General features: G+C 34.4%; 1 protein-coding gene and 1 pseudogene across 1 annotated transcript; both read right to left on the reverse strand.

The window, feature by feature from the left end:
• Positions 1-318: 318 nt before the first annotated feature.
• Positions 319-3,540, reverse strand: LOC132165175 (aldehyde dehydrogenase 1-like; annotated as a pseudogene).
• Positions 3,541-4,058: 518 nt separating this feature from the next.
• On the reverse strand, positions 4,059-11,195 carry LOC132166557 (aldehyde dehydrogenase family 2 member C4-like). The gene is made up of 9 exons (XM_059577397.1): positions 11,024-11,195; positions 8,825-8,967; positions 7,922-8,305; positions 7,748-7,837; positions 7,465-7,638; positions 5,156-5,293; positions 4,728-4,865; positions 4,568-4,629; positions 4,059-4,469 (listed from the first exon to the last, which is right to left on the reverse strand). The coding sequence occupies exons 1-9, from the start codon at positions 11,112-11,114 to the stop codon at positions 4,196-4,198; spliced, it is 1,494 nt and encodes a 497-aa protein (XP_059433380.1). The 5' UTR covers positions 11,115-11,195; the 3' UTR covers positions 4,059-4,195.
• Between the last annotated feature and the right edge of the window lie 701 nt (positions 11,196-11,896).

Here is an 11,896-nt window from a genome sequence, read left to right on the forward strand (position 1 = left end):
ACCAAATAATTAAAAAATTAAAATCGCATGAAAATTTAAAGACTAAAATACAAATTTTAGGATATTGAGTTTCGTCCAAGTCCAGTTACACAAATACAAATAATTTTTGGTTTATTATACATTTTACACGTATTATTTTCCATTTGCTAGGCTTAAAGGGATATTAACAAGTAATGCTAGGGAAATCTTTTTTTTTTATTCTTCCAAAGTTGACGTGACTTTTAAAATCACAATCGAATTTAAATTCAATAATAATTTTAAAAGTTACATCAATTTAGAATGATACAAAATGATATTTGGCATTACCCTAAAGATAATTCAAAGCCAGAGAGTATTATAAAGGGGAGTAACAACTGACTTAACTTTAAGATACTTGTAAAGGGCATCCAATCCAAAACCACTTCCAAACCCACTCATTTTATACCCTCCAAAATGGCAGTCATTGCTGAGAGCAAAATAACAATTGATCTAAATGGTGTCAGCACGAATTGACCATGAGACAGTGTTAGCCACATTTAAGTTATGGGTTACAATTAGAAAAAAAAAAAAGTTATGGGTTACAATGCCCGCTGCTAGCCCATATCTAGTATTGTTTGCCCTCTCAATCGCCTCATCAATTGTTCTGTAATTCTTCAATATCAGCTAAAACAGCTAGTTCTTATATAATATTCACACCTAAATGTGTTAAAAATGGAGTACTCCAAAAATGGTCCATTAGAGCACCATTTTTATCATTATAATGCAGTTATATATCTTCCGTATTTTACTTCATCATGTTCTAACTCTAAATTGCTAAATAAAACCATTTTATTGCAAAAAAATGTACTCGATCCCTTGAACTTGGCGAGAGCCATATATATAACAGGCCCAAATATTTCATCTTTTGCTATAAGTATTTCTTCCTGAGCAAGTCATCAAGAATATTAATAGATCAAGGAAAGGAAAAACTAACAATAACAAGCTAAAAATTAAGATCCCCATATGCATGAATATATACCTTGAAATCTGTGAAAATTGCAGGCTCAATGTAATATCCCTTCCCACCCAAGTAGTGGCAGAGCCAGACAATACATATTGGGGGTGTCGCTAAAGTTTTTTTGGCATCCTAAAAATTTTCTCTACCCTAAAAATTTGGTAATTCATATGGATATTAAAGGTTATTTAATCATTCAAATTAATAGTGAAATTAAATTATTGTTTAGTTAACGTTTATACGAATATAAGCAACAAAATAAACATGAAAAAAAAAAAGTTCGATACCCAATAGAAAAGTGTTCTAATTTGCTATAGACATGAGCAACAACAACAAAAATCCAAACAAGAACTTCAACAATCAAAATAACCATTCAAAATATTATCTAACTATCACAAACACATAATAATACAAACTACTTACGAAATAAACTTGAGCACAATATAATTAATAGTATCTAAGAAAAATGAGTATATTTCAGTATATCAGAGGTATCTTGAGGGATTTCTTGAAAACAAATCAAACACAAAAGGTCTAGCCGAATGATGTAAACCAAGAAAAACAAATAATGAATTAAAAAAAGAAATGATGGAACACAAAAAAAAGAAAAAAAAGAAAAAAGAAAAAAGAAAGAAGTTATCTTCTAAATTGTCTTCTAAACTTCCTACCCACACTAATTAATTTTGTTACTTATATTTTAGTTTAAATTGTCTTCTTTTAATTTTAGTACTTCACCTCCTCAGGCATATTCCTCTATTTATTTATTTATTTTTTTCTTCCTTAAAATTCAACTTCACACCTTCTAGAATTTAATGCTTACAAGTTACATCTATTCTCTTCATTTATGTTTTTTTCTTCCTTCAAAATCCATTCACTCACCCTTCTAGAATCTAAATTCTAAGGCCTATCTTCGTTTATTTTTTGGCCTTAGTCCTCCTCACCTTCTAGAGTCTAATGTCTTTCTATTCTCTTTAATATATATATTTTTTTCCTACCTTAAAACCCACGCCTTCTTTGACTACAACTATTTCTTAAATCTTTTACTTTTTTTTTTTTTAATTATTTATTATTTATTTTTTATTATTTTTTTTTTCCCTTCAATTTCAGTCTTCAACACACGCGCAAGCCTACTCCTTGCAGGCAATTTTTTTTTTTTTCTTTTTTCCTTAAAAAATTTTATTCTTATCTTTTAAGTTTTTAACCACTCATTTCTAAAAGATTTTCACCACCACTCATTTTTAGAAGATTTCCACGAGACCCTCACTCCTCACTGGCTCACTCCTCACCTTCTCATCTTCTCTTACCTTCTCATCTCTTCTTAGTGCTCTCACCTCTTCTTTTCTCATCTCAAGACTCAAGCCTTCAAATAAATGAACAACCAAACACCCATTAGGACTACTACTAATGGAAAAGATGAGAAGGTGAGGAGAAGATGGGGCATCGTTGTAGGGAAAAGACTAACGTGGCTCCGCCACTGCACGCAAGGATGATTTGCCCCCAGTTAAGAGTGTGGCTTCTTCTCTCTTGCCATGCTCAATGTAGGAAAGGATTTTTTCAAACTGCTTCTTATCTGCCTACATGTCAAAAAATGTCCTTTTTCAGTGGAAACCAGCTCCTAATTAAGGTAAAATTGGTAGGTTACTTTGTCTGTACTTTCTTTGTTATTATTATTAATGGTCCATTGTGAAAATTATTTTTCTGATCTAAAGTCATTTTTAAAATTCTGAGGTTATTGCAAATTAGTACAACGGACTGATTTTTTTATTTTGTCTCTTGAGGAAAAAAAATATTATATTTAGTTCCTAGGTTTCGATACAATTTCAATTTAATTATTTTCAAGTAAAAAAAAAAAAAAGTTCTTTTCAATCTTCATAATTAGGTCTTTTAAGTTTTTCTTTGCTTTCATACATGTCTTTCCATTAACTTATTATCTAATTAATTAATAGTATATCATGTCAAACTAATGATTTTATAAGGAAATGGTGTAAACCAGCTCCTTTGTGCCCATCAATCAGCCATTGAAACCTTTGTATATAAAAAAATCTTAAGTTTAAGAAATAAATACTACCACAAGAAAAATAATTAATTAATTATTAAAAAAATAAAAAAGAAAAAAGAAAAACAAAGGGCTAGCTGGTTGGCCACCCCAGCACCGCTTGGGGTGGCCGGCAGCCACCCAAAGGGAGGTAGGGGCGGCTTGCCGCCGCTGCCAGCCCATCTGGGGTGGCCGGCGAGCCACCCCACGGGTGGAGGTGGCTCGTGCGGCCTCCTCCTACAGATTTGGGGTGGCCGGCGAGACGAGCCACCCCACGGGTGAAGGTTGCCTGTGCAGCCTCCTCCAACATATTTGGGGTGGCCGGCGAGCCACCCCATTTGCTAGGTTGGCCCGCACGGCCACCCCAATCCCCAAATGGGCTGGGGATGGCCGCGTGACCATCCCAGCCCATCTGGGGTGGCTGCCACCTCAGATCTGCCTGGGTGGCCCACGCGGGCCACCTCCGCCCATGTGGTGGCTCATCAGGTACCCTAGATGGGCTGGGGGTGGCTGCGCGGCCACCGCCGCTCATATGGGGTGGCTCGCCGGCCACCCCAGAGGGGTTGGGGTTGGCGGCGAGCTACCCTCAGCCCTCTTGCAATTTCTTTTAAAAAAAAGAAAAAAGAAAGCTATATAATCTAGTGTTTTGGTACATATTTGAAATGGTGCAATAATCGTAGGTGGCTTATTCTTATTGGTGGGCACAAAGGAGCTGGTTTACACCAGCTCTTTATAGAAGTTATCCTCTTATCATTATATCATATACCCATTGCATGTGGAACAGTTACGTTAAATTATAAATATAATTTACAATTTTTATTTTTATTTAAGGTATATATATATATATATAGTTTTAAAGTAATTATGTCACTCAACATTGTTAAAAGGGCATGAGAATCTAAAGACTATAATTTGCTTTTTCCCAAATCTAACGAAGGAAATGCGTTTCGTCTACTCGAGGTATGGAGGTGAATAGAGTTGGTTCGTTCAATGGTTTGGTTGCGAAAGAGGAGGCAGAGTTGGAAACGATTGTGCTATTTAGAAGTTAAATAGAAAAACTTCAAAATTTAGGATATTGATTTTCTTCAAAGTCCCAAGTTACACAAATACACACAACTTTGGTTTATTATACATTATTACACCTTTTACCCCTCTTATTTCTTGTTTGAGAGGCTTTTAATACTAATTTATAGCCAAGGAGTATTATAAAGGGGAGTAACAACCGACTTAACTTTTAAATATTTGTAAAGGGCTTCTAATCCCAAATCACTTCCAAACCCACTCGTCTTATACCCTACAACAGGGCAGTCATTGTCGAAAGCAAAATAGCAATTGATCCAAATGGTGCCCGCACGAATTGATCTTGAGACGGTGTTAGCCACATTCAAGTCCTTTGTCATGATACCCGCTGCTAGCCCATATCTGGTCTTGTTTGCCCTCTCAATTGCCTCATCAATTGTTCTGTAATTGTTCATAATTACAAAAACACAGCTAGCGTTTTAATCACTTCTAAAATTGCTAAGTAAGAGCACTTTATTACAAAAGCTTTGTTTACTCACTTGAACTTGGCAAGGGCCATAACCGGTCCAAATATTTCATCCTTGGCTATAAGCATTTCTTCCTGAGCAAGTCATCAAGAACAACAATAGATGAAGGAAAAGAAAAACTAAAAACGAAGATCTCCATGTACATGCATGTTGTAAAGTGAAGAATATATACCTTAAAATCTGTGAAAATTGTAGGCGCAATGTAATATCCCTTCCCACCCAAGGGTTTGCCACCAGTTAAGAGTGTGGCTCCTTCTCTCTTGCCATGCTCAATGTAGGAAAGGATTTTTTCAAACTGCTTCTTATCGACCTGCACACAGCAAAATGTGCTTCTTCGTTGAAACCCTACCTTACTTCTTCTTTTATACAATTGGAATAATGTGGCAATAAAAATTAGCCTTTAAATCAGAAAAAGGTTTGTGAAAAGAAAAATCAAAGGCCAATTGTTAATGACAAGTTATCCCCATGAAAAGAAAAATCAAAGGCCAATTGTTAAGGACAAGTTATCCCCATTGTATATCAATTTACTAAATAATATTTATGTTATTATTAATGGTCAATTGTAGTTTTAAGATCTTTGAAAGCCTCACTTCATCATACCTGAGGTCCTTGTTGAACTTTGGGATCAAAAGGATCCCCAACTACCCAAGCTTTTGTCTTTGCAACTAATTTCTTCACAAGTTCGTCATATATCCCTTCTTGGACATAAACACGAGAACTTGCCACACATACTTCTCCCTGAAAATAATGATAACTCGAAAAAATGGAAGAAAGTTAAAAATTATGGCATCAACATAGATTATGAGAAGTATTTTACTAATTAGTTTCTCAATTTTGTGAAAAAAGAAAAAAAGAAAAAAAAAAAAGACGTGAAATCATATAAGCTATACATAGAGAGAGAGAAACCCAAATATTTGTACAATGGTAGACCTAAATTTGGCACAACAAGTTAATTCCTTAAGCTTGTTCAAGGCTATATAGCACAAGTACGATAAAGTCAAAAGACTTAAGGAGGATGAACTTCCTTAAATCTCCTTAAAATCAATGTCATATTTTTGGGTGAAGCTCAATCTCAATTCTAAATTTCTAAACGACGACATTTATAATGCTCAATTGAATCATCTCACCAAGTTTTGTCATCGACTTACATCATACTATTCATTAAAAAAAAAACTTTAATTTGTTTGAGAAAACAAAGTTTTGACCATGCTCATTAATTTCTTGACAAATTTGTGGAAGGTCGGATGTACTATGCAAAAGATAATGCCAAGTCATCCATAGGAATAAACAAATAAAAAGCGAGATTCCCTTTGATTGAAAGAAGAATATATACATATATATCAGGTCCTTAAGGAGTAGCTCAATCGGCTGGAAATCATGACTCATGAAGTGGAGGTCACTAGTTTGAATCTTCCTCCCCCATTTTCCTTCTATTATGTGGACATGTTAAAAAATCAGAAATTATGTGAGCTTTTTAGTAATTTTAGTTCAATTTCAATTATAAAAGATGTGTTGCTACCAAACTAAAGAATACGAAATAGTTATTCCATTCTAACATCCTCCATTCCCAGTAATGACTATTCTTTTTCCTAGCTGAATTCTCATTCTGCAAAACAAACAAAGCATAAATCCCACAAAATACAACATCAAATACATAAAAGCAGAGAAAACGATGGAAAACAACAAAAGCAGCTCTAGTGGAAAGGGTGGCAGGGAAGGAGAAGGTGGCAAGGGAGGAGAACACTGATGGGCGGGTGGGGTACATGCATTGGTACATGGGAGTCGTGAGGAGATGCAGAAGGCAATGACAAGGAGCAAAGAGGCCGGGGAGGGTGGTGATGCGGCTCGCCGGAGGACAGGAAAGTCAGAGAAGGACATAGTTAACATGGATAAAACACAATAGAAAATTCCCAAAAAATCCCAAAGAGCAGAGAGGCTTAGAGCAGATGGCAAGGATGGCGGGGCTCGACGGGGGGAAATGTGCAATTTGGTAGTGGCCGAGGAGGGGTGGAGAGCAACGTTGTTGGATAGGGAAATAGTACATCGAAAAAACTAGAAAAAAGAGGGGAAACCAAAAAAAAGGGGAAAGGGAAGAGAGAGAAAGGAGGAGGGAGGAAGAAAACTGCATCCCTCCTCCCCGGAACAGCTGCAAGAACCGGATGTGAGCCTCCTTACTTGTGGAGCTTGAAGTAAACACTCAAGTCTGGATCATAGCTAAAGAGAGCCCATTTTTGGAGAGAGGAGCATGACTAAGACAAGAGCAACATACAGCCTTAACAAACAATGATTGAGATCAACAAAAACTAACTGTCTGAATTGCTAATGTGACAGAACCCATATGAGATCCACATATTCAAATAAATTTTGAACTATCATACTCAAACATGTAAGTATCATATGAGGTATTTCATATTACCTACTCAAATTGCTAACAATTCAGGTAGAAGAATCATGTGGCTACTGACAAATGGGAAAGCTCAAAAAGGTGTGCTAACTTACGGCTTGTCTAAATCAATTGACCTGCTGGTATCTTGCATATCAATCTTGATTATAAAAGATTAGTTCAACACTAATTTGTACAGATATTAATAATATATAAGCAATTAAGGAGTAGAAATAGAATCGATATAGTTAACTTGGTTTCAAAATTAATATAAGGCGTGCCAAATGTGTTTTACGTCTAAGGTGCATCCGCTATGGTGGTGCTTAAAGTAATATTATACATACTCTTACTCTTATACTCTTAATCGTTCTCACATTTATTGAAGTGACTTTTAAAAGGCACGCTAGGGAGTGTGAAATCGTTCTCACATTTATTGAAGTGACTTTTAAAAGGCACTCTGGGGAGTGTGAGAGTGAGAGTATGTGTAGCATTATATATTATCACAATTAAATAAAAATAACTTCACCTTGTTATGTAGGATGCCTCTAAGAGCCAACTCAGCAGCTATATCTATGTCAGCATCATCAAAAATTATGAGAGGAGACTTGCCTCCTAATTCAAGTGAAACCACTTTCAAATTGCTTGTTGCTGCTGCTTGCATTACTTTGCGTCCTACTTCAGTGGAGCCAGTGAAACTCACCTGAAAAAACAAGAATGTAGGAGCACATGCAAAGCAATGAAGTTGCCGTAGAATTTCCTCAAAACATTTACATGTAGACAAAACGTTGAGTAAAAAAACAAGAATTTACCGCATCAATGTCCATATGAGAGCTAATCGCAGCCCCAGCTGTTGGTCCAAATCCGGTTACAACATTGATCACCCCATCAGGGATACCAGCCTTGAAAAAGAAGAGAAAATGTTAAAAAGAGAAAAATATAAGAGATTGGACCTCATAAAAGTCAAATAAATCATCAGAACTTACAAGCTTAGCAAGATGAGCATAATAGAGAGCTGAGAGAGGAGTTTGCTCAGCTGGCTTGACCACCATAGTGCACCCAGCGGCTAAAGTAGGGCTAACCTTCATGGAGAAGGAGCCACTAGGGATGTTCCATGGGATAATGTGTCCTACGACGCCAATAGGCTCACGCAACGTGTATGCATGAAATTCACGGGACATTTTCAGTACTTCTCCATGAATTTTATCAGCTGCACCCGCATAGTAACGAAGGATACTTGCCGCCCTGGGAATGTCTGCGGCCTTGCCCATACTAAACAATTTCCCACCATCAAGCGTATCCAAGGCAGCTAGTTCTTCCACATTTTGGTCAATCAAGTCCGCGAATTTCATCATTATCCTTGCTCTCGCCTTGCAATGGTTTAGATCCCGCCAAAAGAGGGAAAAGAAAAAATTTGATTAGTTACATTTTTTTTTTTTTTTACTTTCAAAACATAATTAAATTAGTTATTGGGGTTTGACTTTGTATTAGATAAATCTTCGCGGTTTCAAAATAATTTTATAACATTTTTTGCCAACGTTTTTTCCGGTGTTAGCTACAGTATGTCTCTATATCAAAATGGTCCATCTATATAAATTCCAGGAAATTTTTGACTCTTATAAAATTATAATTTTGTGTTAATGGATCATTTTGATACAGAAGCATGCCACAACGAGTTATAACATCATTTTTAAACTCCAAGGATTTATTTGATATATAAATTGTCAAATCCCATGAACCAATTTTGTAATTTTTTCTTACTTAAAAATGGACTTTCCAAATTATTATATACAATAATTAAATGAATATTCCTTGTCACGCATCATTTGTTTGACTTGAAAATTTGGATATGTATGTATATGTGTTAAGAGTAGCGATCGAGTACATACAGAGCCAGAGTAGCGGGGCCATGGGCCAGAGTCAAAAGCATGACGCGCAGCCTTGACGGCCAAATCAACATCTTCCTTATCTCCTACTGCAACTCTCGCTATAACCTCTCCTGTTCTTGGATCAATAGTCTCCAATGTTTTCCCTATTTTAATTTTGGAATATTTTTTAAATTTATTTTTCGCAAAATTAATGGTACGAAGTAAAAATGTTAATGTTACTGCATATATATCAGAATTGACGACAAAGTTAAAAAACTAACTTTTATATATGCATTACTAGAATGAAATAAAATGATATCATCTACATTAATTCCCGGTAGAAAAAAAAACCTATGTATTATTTTCAACGGGGTTAAATATTTTTTATTGGCTGATATAGCTGTAATTACATCCCTATTTTGATCAAGCAATTTGTTAAAATTTTATTGATAATTGTATAAATTTATATTACATGTTAACTCCATCTATTTCGCATTATATTAATAATTAATGTTGATGCTTTGTGAGGTGACTTTATCACGTTATTCGTAGGAATGTACTCTTATTTTCTTTATTGTTTTTTCTTTATTTATTTATTTATTTTTATTTTTTAGGCCGATGAACTTTAATAGATTGTAATATTATTTTGATTGGATATTGCACTGAAAAGTTGGATTATGTTTATTAATTATGGTTATAGATAATTGGATATTGATTGTCATGAATCTAGTTGTGAATATGCATAATTAATATAAGATATGAAACTTGCTGCCGAGCTGATCCATGGTCAATCCATGGGTTTCCTTTTTTGTTTTTGGTAGAATTTTTAAAAATATATATTTTTAAATACATGCAGTATATAAGGGACATTTCACATGTATTCCATCTCCCAAACCCTAATAATAGAGGTGACATTATAACTTTTTAAAATTGGATATATTAAATTGAGAGGGTGACATTGTAAATTTTTAAAATTGGATATATTAAATTAAGAATTTTTAAAGTTAAAAGGTGTTAAATTAAGTTTCTCATAACTTTTAGAGAAAACTTCATTTTAGCCTCCTAAATTTTCACATGATTTGATAAACTCTCCAAATTTTCAAATCTCTCATTTTGAACCCCTGAACTTTTAATTGCTCTCAATGTGGACCCTCTATCAGATTTTAAACGTTACATAACGTTTATACCCCTAATTTTTGTATAAAATTTCAACTTTACCCTTAATTCCGAAAGGTTTTTTTATTTAAAAAAACAAAAATTATGAATATTTTGGTCTTTTTTGATATTTTTAACGGCTAAAATTGACGAATGGGGTCTACATTAAGAGTAATTGAAAGTTTAGAGGTCCAAATTGAGAGATTGGAAAGTTTAGAAAGAATTTATCAAATTACCTAAAGTTCAAGGGGTTAAAATGAAATTTCTCCTCACTTTTAAGAAAATGAATGAGCAAATATGCGGTGAAAAGAGGAAAAATTTCACACAACTATTTGAGAATTTATACAAAGAAACACAAATGAAGAGCGTTATTTTATTATTATTATTATTTTTTTTCTAATCCAATAAGAAAGGGTTTCATGGGATTTAAAATTGAAAAAAGTGAACCCTCCGTCAATAGACCCAAAATGAAAATAGACCGCAAACAAAACAAATTAATAGGAAGTGGGTAAAAAAAGACATAATCATCTGTACCTTGGACAAAAGCCAAGAAAAGGCAAAAGGAAAAGGGACACGGGTACACAAACTTTGAAAAGTCTCTCAATCTTATCCGAATGGGCATGAACAACAAAAATTCCCTTAACTTTTTTCGTACCCAGCCGGAAATTAGAAACAACCTTAAGAAGGCGAGAGAGAGAGAGATCTATCTTTCTTCCTTCTTTTCTCTTCTTCATTACTTGGTTATTGTTTAATCAATCCTTTTCCCTCTTATTTTTATTTTTCTTTCTCGGAAATTTTGTAGCCTCTTGGTAGGTCAAAGAACAATAATTTAATTAGTTGTGTGGCATACGGTCGAATTTATATAGATTACCAAGATTTTTATTTATTTTTTCTCTTTATGCCTTAATTAGTACATAAACTGCTTTGTATAGTTAGTCTAGTATGTTAATATAAACTGCAAGTCGGAAAACATGGGGTATCATCGGAGTGAAAATATTATCTGATAAATCTAAAATATGATGAAGTAAAGTAAGCAGAAAGAAAGAGATGTAGAAAATTGAAAACCTGAAATGGAATCAACAAATTCTCCATTGATGAACAGCTTGGTGAACTTAATCGTTGGGATCTTCACAAAAGACTCCAACCCACTCCCCATCTGATCTTTCTCTTTCTCTTTCTCTCACACGCGTTCTTTTTTCTCTCACACGCGTTTCTGATCAGGCAGAGCTCCTCCTGCTTTGTGGTTGCTGTCTTCTCAATTATATATACCATTTCACGACAACATACATGGGCAGTGGCACTGGGCGTAATTGTTAAAAAAAAAAAAAAAACACTATATAGTAATTTTCTTACCTGTCTAAATTTAATTATAAGTTTTCCTTGAGAAATAGAGTCAGTAAAATCATAATATAATTATTACAATCACGCGGGTGGTTGTAAATTATTATTATTATTATTATTATTTTTAACAGAAATATGAGGATTTCATTTATGAAACATCATGAGCATTGTTAAAATATTATATTCTAATAAGCATAAAGCTCTTACAAAGTTATAGGTACAAACAAAAATTCTTACAATCAAATGCTATCTATGACTTTATTTTTGCTAACTCATGAACAAATGCACTTAATGAGCAGATCTGCTCCGAGCATATTAGATCTAAGACATGAGTAGCTAAATCTTTTAACAAAATTTATTTTAACCGTGAGAGATAACCCCTCACATCAAACTATCCAGGTTGTGAGCAATAATCCCTCAGATCTAATTATTCCTCCTCACTTATAAGGGCAGATCTAGAGAGAATAAATCTCTTATTTAAAAAAAAAAAAAAAAATACAAAACAAACAACCAGCAAGCAGTAGCAGTGGCCGGGGAGGAGATGAATGGCATAACACGGTGGAAGGTGGACGGACGCATAGCGGAGAGGCCAAAATT

This window comes from Corylus avellana, chromosome ca11 (assembly GCF_901000735.1).
Source record: "Corylus avellana chromosome ca11, CavTom2PMs-1.0".
Classification (NCBI taxonomy): Eukaryota; Viridiplantae; Streptophyta; class Magnoliopsida; order Fagales; family Betulaceae; genus Corylus; species Corylus avellana.

Excerpts from the sequence above, each read along its gene's own strand:
- LOC132166557 (XM_059577397.1), bottom strand. The coding sequence starts at position 11,114 with ATGGGGAGTGGGTTGGAGTCTTTTGTGAAGATCCCAACGATTAAGTTC. Across the intron at positions 8,306-8,824 it reads GGCCCCGCTACTCTGGCTCT|GCGAGAGCAAGGATAATGAT; the intron begins GTATGTACTCGA and ends AACCATTGCAAG. Across the intron at positions 4,630-4,727 it reads CAATTTTCACAGATTTTAAG|GAAGAAATGCTTATAGCCAA; the intron begins GTATATATTCTT and ends TGACTTGCTCAG.